The sequence below is a fragment of the Anabas testudineus genome, chromosome 13 (assembly GCF_900324465.2).
Source record: "Anabas testudineus chromosome 13, fAnaTes1.2, whole genome shotgun sequence".
Lineage (NCBI taxonomy): Eukaryota > Metazoa > Chordata > Actinopteri > Anabantiformes > Anabantidae > Anabas > Anabas testudineus.
The window spans coordinates 9,440,120-9,455,189 of record NC_046622.1 but is presented as its reverse complement, the minus strand read 5'-3'; the positions used below and the strand labels follow the sequence as shown (position 1 = coordinate 9,455,189).

General features: G+C 39.1%; 2 protein-coding genes across 2 annotated transcripts; both read left to right on the top strand.

Moving 5' to 3' along the window:
* Positions 1-929: 929 nt before the first annotated feature.
* Positions 930-5,978, top strand: LOC113168140 (TRPM8 channel-associated factor homolog). Its single transcript, XM_026369148.2, has 11 exons — positions 930-1,601; positions 1,897-2,113; positions 2,315-2,612; positions 2,978-3,279; positions 3,385-3,559; positions 3,689-3,783; positions 3,880-4,090; positions 4,455-4,691; positions 4,778-5,001; positions 5,168-5,281; positions 5,397-5,978. Exons 1-11 carry the CDS (start codon positions 958-960, stop codon positions 5,637-5,639), a joined length of 2,760 nt encoding a protein of 919 aa, XP_026224933.1. The 5' UTR covers positions 930-957; the 3' UTR covers positions 5,640-5,978.
* A 1,520-nt stretch (positions 5,979-7,498) lies between these two features.
* Positions 7,499-14,810, top strand: LOC113168129 (TRPM8 channel-associated factor homolog). The gene is given in 13 exon segments (XM_026369138.1): positions 7,499-7,563; positions 7,737-8,399; positions 8,613-8,829; positions 9,030-9,131; positions 9,133-9,328; positions 9,837-10,138; positions 11,018-11,192; positions 11,314-11,408; positions 11,884-12,094; positions 13,491-13,727; positions 13,869-14,092; positions 14,267-14,380; positions 14,568-14,810. Coding segments are annotated over 12 exon segments (2,760 nt in total). The 5' UTR covers positions 7,499-7,563; positions 7,737-7,755.
* Positions 14,811-15,070: the final 260 nt, after the last annotated feature.

Here is a 15,070-nt window from a genome sequence, read left to right as displayed (position 1 = left end):
CCCATTTTATTGTACTTCTGTGTACATGACAATAAAGCCATTGGGGGCTATGGAGATGGATCATCCCCTCAGTGTTTAAGATTCTTCAGAGAATTAGTAACTTTAAAACTGGAAAAATACATGAGATTACATTTTACTAAAATACAAGTTTAACTGAACAGACCAAATGCCACTATTTAATCATCAGGGTTATAAAATAGAGGCTGTTAACAAGACAAGTGGATTCAGTCATACAGTCATGGTGCACCAGACAGTAGACAGACACGGATAACTAGCTAGTGAAAACATTTACATCCAGTATTTCACCCAGGCGTTGAACAAGAGATTTCATCATTCATTAAAGCAAACATTAGATCATTTCAAGTACTAAAGTTCATGAGCAATAATGTCAATGATGATATCACACCATGATTGATCTAATAACCACATTTGGTTCCTGAGAAATCCTTCAAAAAATACTTTTACTGTTCACACTAACCAATAAGGAAGTATCTGTATCTTTCTCTGGTAAAACCTTCGTCATTGACTGTTGACTGTTTCCTTTAAATAGTCCCTCCTGTGCCTTCCTGTCTTCAGTCTCAACAGGTAGAGTTCATGGTGGATTTGCTATTTAAAGAACTGCTGGCTGAGAATCTAAACTTTCAGGTAAATGTGTATTTGTGTTTTATTTGAAAAAATATATTAAATTTTTTGATAGCAACAGATGGTAAACTGTTGATTTACTTTCATCTTTTAACAACTTTAATTTCATCAGTGTAAAACACATTTGTCAACAGTGAGAATTTAATTTTTTATTATTATTACTACTCAAAGCTGTGCATCTATTTCTAACCTAACTGACACAAGACGCCTCAGTCTGTGTCTCACTGTTCACTGCAATTTATATCTGACTCAGTACAACTTTTTTTCAGCCTCCATTATTTTCATCCAACCTTCAGCTCGTCCATCCTTCTAACCATGGCACTTCACAACATTGAACCCCATCATGAGGCCTACATGTTCCTAATGAAAGGCTTGAGAGAGTTGGACTTCCGTGATAATGCTGTTCCCTGTGACCTGCTGCTGACTGGAGATAAAGCCTTTCCTTTAGCAATGAACAGCCAAGGCCAGGTCCTGATGGCTGCCTCGCAATATGGCTGCGGAAGGATTGTGGTCCTGAGTCATGAGGCCTACCTGACCACCTTCCCTGCTCTGGTAGAGAACGCTCTGATGTGGCTCAGAGGAGATGGCTCTGACAACCTGTCTGTGGGGGTCCAGAAACATGTCGAGGCAGTAGCTGATAATATCAATAAATCCCAGTTCCAAGTAAAAGTGGTGGAGGCCTTTAGTGAGAATCTGGGGGTTGGTGTGTATGTGACAGATGCCTACAGCGTGGGTGAAGACCCAAAAGATCTGGTGGCGTTTCTGAAAGCTGGAGGAGGAGTGCTGATAGCAGGTCAGGCATGGCACTGGGCTGCAGTTCACCCAAAGGAGAACATAATCCTTCGTTTTCCAGGAAATAAAGTGTCTAGTGTGGCAGGGATTTACTTCTCTTACTATTATGGCGCAGTAGAAATCCTGCCTGTCTACCCTCAAATCCCATCATCCTGGATGGCTCTTAAGTAAGTATATGCTTTGACCATGTCTCAGTTTGCAAAATGAGAACATTTCATTTCCTCTGAAAACCTGCAATCTTATATGCAGCATCACTATTGTGGGGTTTTCCTTCAATGATAAAACCAACTGAAACGTTGGGGTTCAGCTCCACTTGTTCCAAATGACCTTGGGCACAACAGATTCATTATTTCATAATTATTATAGAACTTAACTTTACTGGTACATTTAACATGAAATGAATGCGGACATCAGTCATTTTTCCCCATCTCCAAATATTTCCATATTGTTATTTACACTTAGAGTTGGTAAGAAATTTGAAGATGACTTGGAGTTCTTACTCAAGGGATTCTCAGAGTTTGAGCTCCAGAATGGGCTAGTGGCTTCTGATGTCCTGGTCCATGGCCCTCTGTCCTTCCCTATTGGTACCACAGAGGATGGACGAGCATTTCTGGCAGGTTCCTACTACGGGCAGGGACGGGTGGTTGTGATATCACATGAAGCGCTTCTGATGCAAGAGGTGGGTTGTGAATTTGTAACATTTATGGGTTAATGAACAAAGAAAAATGTAATAAATAATAATAATAATAAACAGCCATGTGCAAAATAAATAGTTGTACTTTTGGCACAAGTTATTTTAGAATATTAAAATATATAGCTGATTTATGATCTTCAGTAGAACTGAATTATTTTTACCTTTTGGATTATTTACCTGTTACAGAACTTCACTCCAGTTTGGAACAATGTCATTCACTGGTTGAATGAAGACCAGAAAGGGGTCATTGGCGTTTCACCAGATCTTGATGAAGCCTTCAACAACTTTTGCAAAATGGGATTCAATTGTGTGAAGACAAAATTCAGAAAAGATTTGAGTGTATTTGTGTGTACAGCATACACTGATGAAAATGAAGAGGACATCCAAGACTTTGTAGCAGGGGGAGGAGGCCTGCTGATGGGTGGACATGCCTGGTGGTGGGCATACACACACCAAGGGCAAGACCCAGTGACATATTTCTCAGGTATGATTTCTTATTGTTCAGTTCCAGAACAGTTCATTTAATATGCCATACTAAACATAATGAACCAGGCCAAGACAAACAAAAGATGAAAAAACCCAAGTGCTACTGGTGAGAAGCAAATTTCAAGAAAACCAGCTTGTCACTGAACAGATGTATGGGGAAATCAACTATAGAGGCCTTTGTTTAGTTGCTATCCAATGGAAAGTTCTGATTTCCATAAAGCATTCTAAGAAAACTACTATTTTTACTACTCATTATATCTTTACCACTGCACAGGCAGATAAAATAAAAAATAAGCACTCACATCAGGATCTCAGGAATAAAAATATTCAACAAACATTATACCATATTTTCTATACTTTCAGCTAATAAAATCCTGAACAAAATGGGCCTGAGCCTACTGAAAGAGACAATCGGTGAAGGTTCCTACAAGGCGCCTGTGCTCAGCCAGGACACCACAGACAACTCCCACTTCTGCCACCTTCTACGCCGTGTTGCTGGTCACGTAATCAAGAGGGAGGAACTGACAAAGTTTGAGGAGCAATGCCTGAAAAAACTGGGCTCAGACTGTGCCAGCTACTTACACATGAAGGCCTATGACTGGTACTCCTATGAACAGGTCGTGTCCACTCTGACTGACATCTTGAAGAGAGCAGGCATGCCACAGGTGAGCAGTGAATTACCTAAACTGAACCTAAGGATCAATGTTTAATAATTATTATATATATAATATATACTATTATTTTGCAACTGTTCGTCACTTTAATTCAAGGTGAATGAGAAAAACCCTGTAAAGAATCCCAAGGATCACCTACTTCTCAGTGTGGGGGCAGAGGTCTTCAATGTTTGCCAAGATCCTGATGCTCTCCTGCCCTATCTAATCAAAGAGAGCCCAGTGATGCCAGATGTATATAATGAACGGATCAAGATAAATGTTAAAACAGCAGGTAAGACCACAATGTTATAGACAAGTGCACAATGAAATTATAATTGTTTAATCAAAAATATATCCATCAGCATATCTTTATTGTGTCTTACTTTGTAATAATGTACATATTTTGTGTATGTGTGAGTAGAAAGAGAGGAGTGGATCAGTACAGGACTTTACCTCCCTTCTGGTTTGAAGACCTACATGATCATTCCAACAGAGATCATCAACAAAGGGTGGAGGGTAAAGACCACGACCTCTCATAAAAACATCAAAGTTATTGATCTCAAGTCACAAAGTGTTGATACGAGTGTGGACTGTATTTCATGTCCTCCACAGATCCAGGTTGGCTGTCAAACTGACTATCTGAATGCTGAAGAACTGAGCAGAGCACCATGTGTTTATGAGCAATTTCCCATAAACACAGAGATGATGCAGGTGTGGAACCTTTTTGGGGGACTTCTCTACCTGGTAGCTCCACCTGACACACAAGTAGAGGGAGTGGAGGTCATTGTGCAGATGGCTGTATCTGCACCATATTATAAATGTGGTAAGTGAGGTGGGTGCAGTCGACATACATGGCTGTCCAGACCTAACTATTTATTAGTATATCCTTTAGACCAAGTGGACATTTAGTCCACCATTTGAACAAATTTAATCATACATTCCTGAAATATCACATTCACAAGAGTGACTGTGGGATCAAGTACAGACAAAGAATATTTCCTCTGGCCACAGCTGTTGCCAGCACAAAGACACTGAGAAAAAAGAAATGTTGCTGTTTCCACTGTGCAAGACATTAACCACATTTTTCAAAATACAAGAAATATTTGAGTTATAGCATTAAATAGAAATAACTAATGAAAAATGAAACCATGTTTTTTTCTAAATACCCATCCTTTTGTTCTCTTGAGGTGAGACAACAGCAGCTGATTGGTCCTTGCTGCGCAAAGCTCCTTCACCCTGGGCGGAGTTGGAGTTTGAAAACGTCATCCTTACTGTACCATCGGATGTTGTTCGGGGTCTGGAGCACCCTGATAAGTTGGCAGCGCACTGGGATGCTATAATGAATGGAATTGCTGACCTGGCTGCCATACCGCGTAAATTTCCTCGCAAAGAACGTTTCGTAACTGATGTGCAGATTTCTGCTGGTAAGTGTGTTTTACTGTGGTTAAAATTTTAATGTGGACTCATTAAAATGATCCTGACATGTAAGCTCCTGTTACATTTCATCTAGGTTTGATGCATTCAGGTTACCCTGTCATGGGACACAAGCCCACAGCAGATGACCTGGTCAACATTGACAGTGCCAAGAGCGGGGGCATGTGGGGCCCCATCCATGAACTAGGACACAACCAACAGAGAGACTGCTGGGAGTTCCCTCCACACACCACGGAGTGTACATGTAACCTGTGGTCGGTGTATGTTCATGAGGAAGTGCTGGGGATTAACAGGGCCCAGGTGGAGTAAATCAGTTTTGTTTTTCACACCATTAGCTAGAAAAGCAGAGTTTGAAGGTCACTGTAATAAACAATATTTTATATCAAAGACAACAAGAAACATATTAAAAGAAAACACAACTGTCATTGACACCATGCCGTCACACAGTTATTCCATTTCATTTCAGGCTCACCCAGCTCTGAATTTATCAGAACGAAACAAACAAGTAGAAGATTATGTTAAGGGGGGAAGGAATCTCGATGACTGGAATGTGTGGGTGGCTCTGGAGACATACTTGCAGGTAAGAGAGAATAACTCAGTATCCAACTAGATTCATACCACGCCTCAGTGAGACATTATTGCTGATTACTCACCTTACTGTTTTTTCACACCTCCCTCTCTCTCCTTCTATGTAGCTCCAGGAAAAGTTTGGCTGGGATGCCTTTAAGAAGGTGTTTGCTGCCTACCATGACATGACCAACGTCCCAAATGACAACAAAGGAAAGATGAACCTGTATGCTGAGACTTTCTCCCAGACTGTGCAGATGAACCTGTGTGGATTCTTCAAGGCCTGGGGCTGGCCCATTGAAACATCCACTGAGGAGAAGCTCTCCAACCTGCCTCCCTGGACTGACCACCCCATGGTCCAGTATGACTGAACTTAGGTTTGCTGATTGAAAGTACAAAAATCAAACCACTGACATCAGCGATGTGGTGGGAAATTCAAGTAACTTACTTTTGAATAGTTCAGTTTGAAATGACCAATGATTATTTTGTCGTGGAGGGGAAATATAGTTGGACAGCTGAAAAATATGTCTGATGTTATTAAACACAGTTTCTGTCATGTGAACTAGACTCAAAAAAGATTGGAAGAAAATAAGATTAATTAGATAAATATTTAAACTGTATTTGTAATTAGGTATTACACATTGCTCTGTAAATGTTGATGTTATAAAAATAAACTGGTCGACTTGACTGATATGCACCTGTGTCAGTCCCTAAAACTTAGCAGTGGCACCAAAACCACTGCTGTGCAAGTTATGGAGTTAATTCTTTTACATTTACATACATCTCAACCGGTCGAGGCAGATGGCCACCCACTATGAACCTGGTTCTGCTGGAGTTTGTCCTCTCCACTGTTGCCTAAAGCCTGCTCAAATGGGATTGTTGGGTTTTTATTATTCTCTGTAACGTCTTAAACCTTGTTAAACCACTGTAAAGTGCCTTGAGATAACTTCTATTGTGAATTGGCGCTATACAAATAAAACTGAATTGAATTGAATTTAGCTGTTTGTTAAGTGAATTAGTACAGACTGAGAGATCTACCTCGAGGTCACTTAGTCTAACCAAAATGTGTTACTATCACATTTCTAATGCAAGGATTACATAATTCTTGTGTTTTTATAATTCACGGGAAGCAAACTCATTTTTAAAACAAACTGTATGTCACAAGTACAACATGACACAACAAATTCTAAATATGCCAAATCAGCAAATTTCTGTACAAGTTCCCACAAAAGTCAGTGTTGCTTCATTTTATGGGGAACTGGCAAAACATCTGGTAAAATAAATTGCTTGGTCAATTATTTCACCAGATCTTTCATTTGTCTGGAAGCTGTTCAAGAACAACAACTACAACAGCAACAGCAATTCTTCTTATTTCTTATTGTTTTCTCTGGAAGTTGCGTTTCAGATAAATTCACCTGGACTAATCTTTACAAGACAATTAACCTTACAACACACTGTGCCACTGTCGCTTACTGTAGATAGTTTAAAGCCACTTCTCATCAAAACTAGGCATGAAAAAATGTTGCAATGGGGTCCATTTCTCTTCTTGAGCAGTGAGTAGCTAAACTGAACAGCTTCCTTTCCTGTCACTCAGCAAAAAGCATGTTGACCCAGCTGTCACAAGCTAATGTTACATTCACTCTTTAAAATTATGATAAGACAAATTTAAAAAAATTGTGTGGGTGTGTGTTACCCTTGTATCTACACACGCCTCATTTTAGTTATCCATAGGATTTTATACCAGCTCCAGTTTTTCTTTCCCTTTTTTTTTTTGGTAAACTTAAAACTGACCTTACTTTTTATTTACGCTGTAGTAGTTTTTTTCTCATGTGTGGTTTGTTTTGTGTTCATTGAGGATGTGACAAGGAAATAATTTAATAAGGAACACAACATAGACACATTGGATAATATTTAAGATGGGCTATATCTGATGGATTGTTATTGGGACAGCTAAGATGAGTTAATAAATTAGAAAGATCTGTATTAAGTGCATCAAGTGTGTTAAGTGAACTTACTCAGCTTTCTTTGGAACACATTATGTATTACGACATTACAAGTGCTAAGGAGGAAGAAGAGAACCTTTAACCTACAAAAAAATGCTTGTACAGTTTATGCTGACTGAAATATCTGTATCTTTCTTTGGTAAAACCCTCGTCACTGCCAACTTTTTCCTTTAAATAGTCCCTCCTGTTCTGTACTCTAGCATTCTAGCATTCTTCCATCTTAACAGGTGAAGACCCTTGGTCATTTCGCTTTTTAAAGAGCTGCTGGCTGACAATCCAAATTAACTTTCAGGTAAATGTTTATTTGTGCTTTATTTGAAAAAAAAGTTTTACATAATTCTTTGATAGCAGCAGATGGTAAAATGTTGATTTACTGTCATCAACAGTCAATTTTTCTTAATATTGCTTAAAGCTGTACATCTATTGACTTTTTTTCAGCCTCCATTTTTTTCATTCATCCTTCAGCTCGTCCATCCTTCTAACCATGGCTCTCCAGCACATTCAACCCCATCATGAGGCCTACACATTCCTAATGAAAGGCTTGAGAGAGTTGGACTTTCGTGGTAATGCTGTTCCCTGTGACCTGCTGCTGACTGGAGATAAAGCCTTTCCTTTAGCAATGAACAGCCAAGGCCAGGTCCTGATGGCTGCCTCACAATATGGCCGCGGAAGGATTGTGGTTCTGAGTCATGAGGTCTACCTGACCACCTTTCCTGCTCTGGTAGAGAACGCTCTAATGTGGCTCAAAGGAGATGGCTCTGACAACCTGTCTGTGGGGGTCCAGAAACATGTCGAGGCAGTAGCTGATAATCTCAATAATTCCCAGTTCCAAGTAAAAGTGGTGGAGGCCTTTAGTGAGAATCTGGGGGTTGGTGTGTATGTGACAGATGCCTACAGTGTGGGTGACGACCCAAAAGATCTGGTGGCGTTTCTGAAATCAGGAGGAGGAGTGCTGATAGCAGGTCAGGCATGGAACTGGGCTGCAGGTCACCCAAAGGAGAACATAATCCTTCGTTTTCCAGGAAATAAAGTGTCTAGTGTGGCAGGGATTTACTTCTCTCAACATCATGGTGCACTAGAAATCCTGCCTGTCCACCCTCAAATCCCATCATCCTGGATGGCTGTTAAGTAAGTATATTCTTTGACCACGTTTTCCTTTCATCAATTTCCTTTCATCTGAAAACCTGCAATCTCATATGAAGCTTTACTATTGTGGGGTTTTCCTGCATTGATAAAGCTAACTAAAAACAAATTATTATACATGCACATTATTATAGAACTCATCTTTACTGGTACATTTATTATGACACAAATGTGGATGACACTACTTTTCTAATACAGAGTTGGTAAGAAATTTAAAGATGACTTGGAGTTCTTACTCAAGGGAATCTCAGAGTTTAAGCTCCAGAATGGGGTGGCAGCTTCTGAGGTTCTGGTCCATGGCCCTCTGTCCTTCCCTATTGGTACCACGGGGGACAAACGAGTATTTCTAGCAGGAGCCTACTACGGGCAGGGGCGGGTGATTGTGATATCACATGAAGCACTTCTGAAGCAAGAGGTGCGTTCGGATTTAGCAAATTTGTTATCCATTTGTGTTTTTTTCTAACAATGAAAAACATAAATGTATATAAAATGACTGTATATGAAGTGCTTTGCATGATATTTTCTTAATCAATTTCATATTGTTATCTTATATTCATTTAAATATTTCTATATGATTCATACTGTCTGTTATGGAAAATTTAACTTTGATTTCAGGCCTTGGCACCAGTTTGGAAAAATGCCATTGACTGGTTGCACAACGACCGGAAAGGGGTCATTGGTGTTTCGAAAGACCTCAACGCAGCCCTGACCCCACTTCAGCAAGTCAGGGATTGATTGTACAAAAACACAATTCAGGAAAGATTTGAGTGTATATGTGTGTACAGCATATACTGATGAAAATGTGGAGGAAATCCAAGACTTTGTGGCAGAGGGAGGAGGCCTGCTGATTGGTGGACATTCCTGGTGGTGGGCAAGAAACAACAGGGGAAAAAACGCATTGAAAGATTTCTCAGGTATGATCTTGTGTAAATTGACTAACTAATTGTTCAGTTCAATGCCACACAGCAGTTGGAAACACAAACTACTACTGATGAGAGACATATGTAAAATCACTGAGAAACACACTCCGACTTAGCTACGCTTTTAGAAAAAAACACAGGCCTACCATCCAAGTGAAGTATGTCCCAACCAAACATGTGTGAATTGGGTATGGTGAATCAGAGTTCTCAATACATTGTGGTGCAGTGTCATGACCTTATTATGACACAGGTTAGATGACCCATGTGAGTTTTTCTTAGCATGTAAGAGCAAATATTCAAAATTAAACAAAGAGAGACAGAGCCCATTCTGAAAATCTCTTTTTTACTACACCTTTACTTTTCTTTAAAAGATCTCAGAAACAGTAGCAGAGAAGAGACACTACCTTAGTGCAGCCTGGTGCATTTCACATTTCACTCAGCCCCCATTTATAACACTTACAATTATGCAACAAAGAGCTTGTAATATTTCTTGTACTTTCAGGTAATAAGATCCTGAACAAAATGGGGCTAAGCCTGCTGACAAGTACAATCAAACAAGGTTCCTACAAGGCGCCTGTGCTCAGCCAGGACACCACAGACAACTCCCACTTCTGCCACCTTCTACGCCGTGTTGCTGGTCATATAATCAAGGGGGAAAAACTGACAAAGTTTGAGGAGCAATGCCTGAAAAGACTGGGCTCAGACTGTGCCAGCTACTTACACATGAAGGCTTATGACTGGTACTCCTACACACAGGTGGTGTCCACTCTGACTGACATCTTGAAGAAGGCTGGCATGCCACAGGTGAGCAGTGAATTATATAATAGTAGCAATGTCCTTAACTGATTCAAAGCATCAGTATTGTTCTGTAGTTTAAAACTGTAGTTTTAAATTTTTAAGCTAATTCAACTTAAATGAATGCATTTCTTAAAGTTCACTCAACTTGATAAATTAAGTTGAGATATAATATTATGAATAATAATAATAATAAATCCAAAACATATTAGCATATGAACAGACTTAGTGTTGGTGATAAAAGTTGGTGTTGAATTCCGTCTCCACCTCAGTACACTTTAAAAAAAATCTAAAATACTTGCAGCTTAACATGATTGTTCATGTACTCATTTTAGTACATTTTTGCTTGAGCTGAAGCCACTACATCACATTAAAACCCATTACAGTACTTGTTTAACTCAATTTAAAGAGTTATTTCTACAAAGTAACTCCAAGGAAGTTAACAAGTAGTGTAAGTTAACAAAACCTGTTGTTGAGTGTTTAGATATCAAATCATGTAATCGTAATCTTTGTGCGACAGATTGTTCAAATCAAGCTAGATGTCCTGACAACTACCAAACTTGTTCAATGATCTAGAAAAATCTTAACAGACCAAACAACTGTTTAATTAGTAAAAATGTTAAGGCAGCCCCTTCGACTTGAGTTTTAAAGTTTAAAGATTAAGTTAAGATTAACAGTGCACAGTAGTCTTGGTTTCTGCAATTACCTGCCTTAAATTACATAAAATATCTACAGGCGGTTGAATGCTTTTGTAGCAACAGATATTTTGCACTTCTGCACACTGTGAACAACATTTTTCAATGCTTCAATGTTGTTTATTTTTGCTTTTAGCTACTAAATTGTTTTGTTCTGATTTTTTGTATTTATCCATCTGCACTTTGATTCAAGGTGAGTGAGAAAAAGCCTGTAAAGACTCCCAAAGATCACCTACTCCTCAAGATGGGAACAGAGTTATTTAAGGTGTGTAAGGATCCTGATGCTCTGCTGCCCTACCTCATCAAGGACACACCGCTGACGCCAGATGTGTCTAACCGAAGGATCAGGATTCATGTTAATGCATCAAGTAAGTCCACAATGTTGTGGGCAAAAGTATGATAAAATATACTTTATAATGTGAATATGATGGAATAATTACTTATATAGTATAAGTTACAGTTTTGCAACATGTGTGTGTTAATATATAGAAATGGATCAGTGGATCAGTTCAGGTCTCTACCTTTCTCCTGGTATGAAGACTGACATAACCGTACCAGCAGAGATTGTCAACAAAGGATGGAAGGTCAGTTCACAAGATGACATAAATACAGCTGGGGTGAATGGATGGTTGTCTTTTTTGTAAAAAGTAATCCTTATTTTAACTGAATTTGAACTTTGAACTAATCATCAATATTTTTTATGAAACACACTGTGTGTTAGTTATGTCTTTTTTTTTCTGCAGTGTATCACAGCTGCACTTCACCGTGACTGTTATTTATCCCTGTTATTTTCTCTGATGATCACATCTCTATCACAATCACCTTCCTACCTACTGTGTGTCATACTACACTGCACAAATGCCTTTTTTATCCATGTTTAAATTGTCTTTATTCTTACTGATGATTGTTGAAGACTTTTTTTTGTGTTTGCATTTGTGTTAACGTAAATTCTTTTTTGTCCAGTGTCTTATTATTGGGGGTCTTATATTTGCTGAGGAGCTGCTGAGAGCAGCTTTAACACAGCTTCTTTGAATCTTGAATACTCCATGTCTTCCTCAGATCCAGATTGGGTGTCAAACTGACTATCTGAAGGCTGACAATTTGAAAAGAGCACCATGTGTTCATAAGCAATTCCCTATAACATCAGAGATGATGAAGGTGTGGAACCTCTGGGGTGGACTTATCTACCTGATAGCTCCACCTACTAAACAAGTGGTGGAAATAGAGGTCACAGTGCAAATGGCAGTATCTGCTCCATATTATAAATCTGGTAAGTGTGTCACTCGCACATGTATCAGTATCTGTGTTCCCAAGGTGTTTGCTACATTAATGAGAAGTTTCTATTTATTGAACTCAATCACAGAAAAGACAGGAAAACATGTTATCTACTTTGCAAAACATGAACTATGTGTTTGACTGTGAATTTGAATTACAACAATAAATTTCAAAATTAATAAAATTTAATTATTTCCCAAAAGATTTGCAGTTTTTGCTAAACTGCTATAAAACCCTGTGATTTGTGACAGAGTTGCTTGAAACTTGAAATTTCTCTGACAAAAGTACAAAAAACAGATTTTATCAGGTTTTAATGAAACAGTTTAATGAACATGCTTTTGTGACTTATATACATATACATATAACATGCAACATGCAAAAATGATGTGACATAGACAAAAGTAACACCATAGTGGATGATTTCAAAGTTAACAGGTTAATCAGTATTATCAACCCAATGCTCAAGCTTTGTAAGTTACGATGGGTTGTAGATCAATACTTAGTGCCAAACTGGTAAAAACAAAAAGAAAGAAATTAGTCGATCAGCTCAAAAAGAATATTTCTTGCTGCAAGATTGCAAATAATTGAGTTCTTTCACCATCTTCTGTAGATAATGATGCAAAACGATTGTGTGACTTCTCAGGCCAATGAAAGAAATAACTTCATTACTTCAATTTGTTTCAAACCCCCAGTTAGCATTACTTGAGAAACCATCATGCTACCATGATGAATATATTGACAGGGGCTCAAAAGTACAATAGAAAATTACTCTAGCCCCAAATTCCTATCAGATGGACCCAAAGACACGGATCCATGTTACATCTTGTTTTGAGGAACATCAGATTGCCAGTGGCAAAGTTAAAAAGATCCACAGTGTTATTAGCAAAACGAGCAAAGGCTAGCATCTGTAATGATAAAGGCATGTACTTTGTATTTGGGATTTTAGAGAAACATAAGAAGTAATCAAGGCAACATCTTTTTTAAAGTTATATTTCAGCAGGACAATATCAGGCCACATACTACACATACTACAACAGTGGGGCTTCATAGACACACAGTGCATATGTTTGACTGGCCTGACTGCAGTCCAGATTGGTTTCATATTGAAAATGACATAGCACATAATGAGAAAGAGAATCAGTGACCACGACTATTGAGCAGGTGATATAACACAGAGGTAAACATGCCTCTGTCCCAACTTTTTTGAGTGTGTTGCAGGCATCAAACTCTAAATTTAAATACTGAAAGTGTTTTCCTTATACTTTAATCCAAAAAATAAAGGTTCAAGCTAATCAACAAATCACAGATTTAGGTTTATATTATATAACAGTAACAGGTCAAGATAAACAAAAAATGTTTTTGCGGGTTGCTCATTCTTTTGTTCTCTTCAGGTGAGACAACAGCAGCTGATTGGTCCCTGCTGCGTACAGCTCCCTCACCCTGGGCAGAGTTGGAGTTTGAAAACATCATCCTCACTCTACCGTCAGATGTTGTTCGGGGCCTGGAGCACCCTGAAAAGTTAGCAGCGCACTGGGATGCCATTATGAGGGGCATTGCTGACCTGGCTGCCATTCCACACACATTTCCTCGCAAAGAACGTCTTGTGACTGATGTGCAGATTTCCCATGGTGAGCGTGTTTTACTATGGTAATGTACATGTACATGTTTTTTTATTTTTTTATTTTGCTTTCAAATTAAAAGAACTAGAAATCATTTATGTGCTTTATGTGGACTCCAATACTGAAATAATCCTGTTACATTTTGTCTAGGTTGGATGCATTCAGGTTATCCTGTCATGACACAGAAGCCCATAGCAGCTGACCTGGTCAACATTGACAGTGCCAAGAGCGGGGGCCTGTGGGGCCCCATCCATGAACTAGGACACAACCAACAGAGAGGCTGCTGGGAGTTCCCTCCACACACCACTGAGTGTACATGTAACCTGTGGTCGGTGTATGTGCATGAGGAAGTGCTGGGGATTAACAGGGTCCAGGTGGAGTTTTTTAAGTATTTGCTCTTCAAAACCAGCTGCCCCCCAAAAGACCACACTACTATGTTAATGGATGGCTTGAAAGACAAAGCAAATGTTTTTTTTTTTATTCTTGTTTGCTTTTAACATTGACAATATTATTTCACAATCACCCCCTTTTGATCCTCTTCAATTCAGGCTCAGTCATATGTGAATCCAGTACAACAAAACAAACGCGTAGAGGAGTATGTTAAGGGGGGAAGAAATCTCAGCAGGTGGTACAAATGGGTGGCCCTGGAGACATACATGCAGGTAAGAGACAATCACTCTGGATTACACCCTGTGAAATTAGTATGTTTGAACTGCACTTACATAATGCAAATATGACAAAATTCAAATGGGGCTGGTCTTAAAGCTAGTGTCTGACTCTGCTGATTATACACCAAAGAACAAAAAATGGTGAGGCAGCTTTCCTCTACCTCTTTCTCCTTCCATGTAGCTCCAGAATAAGTTTGGCTGGGATGCCTTTAAGAAGGTGTTTGCTGCCTACCATGTCATGACCAACTTTCCCAAAGACAACAAAGGAAAGATGAACCTGTATGCTGAGACTTTCTCCCAGACTGTGCAGATGAACCTGAGCGGATTCTTCAAGGCCTGGGGCTGGCCCATTGAAACATCCACTGAGGAGAAGCTCTCCAACCTGCCTCCCTGGACTGACCACCCCATGGTCAAGTATGACTGAAGTTCAGTCTGCTGATTTAAAGTACAGAAAGATTGGTTGAAAGGCTGAAATTAAAGATGTAGTAGGAAATTCATGTAACTTACTTTTAAGTAGCTTAGTTTTAAATGATGCAATTATTATTATTGTCTTAGTGGGGAAAAATAGTTGCACAGTTGTTACACATTTGAGAAGTCTGATAGCATTAAACACGGTTTCTGTCTTGTGAACTAGACTCATATATTTAAAGATTAGGATAGAAAAAGGATAGAGGGCACTCCAAT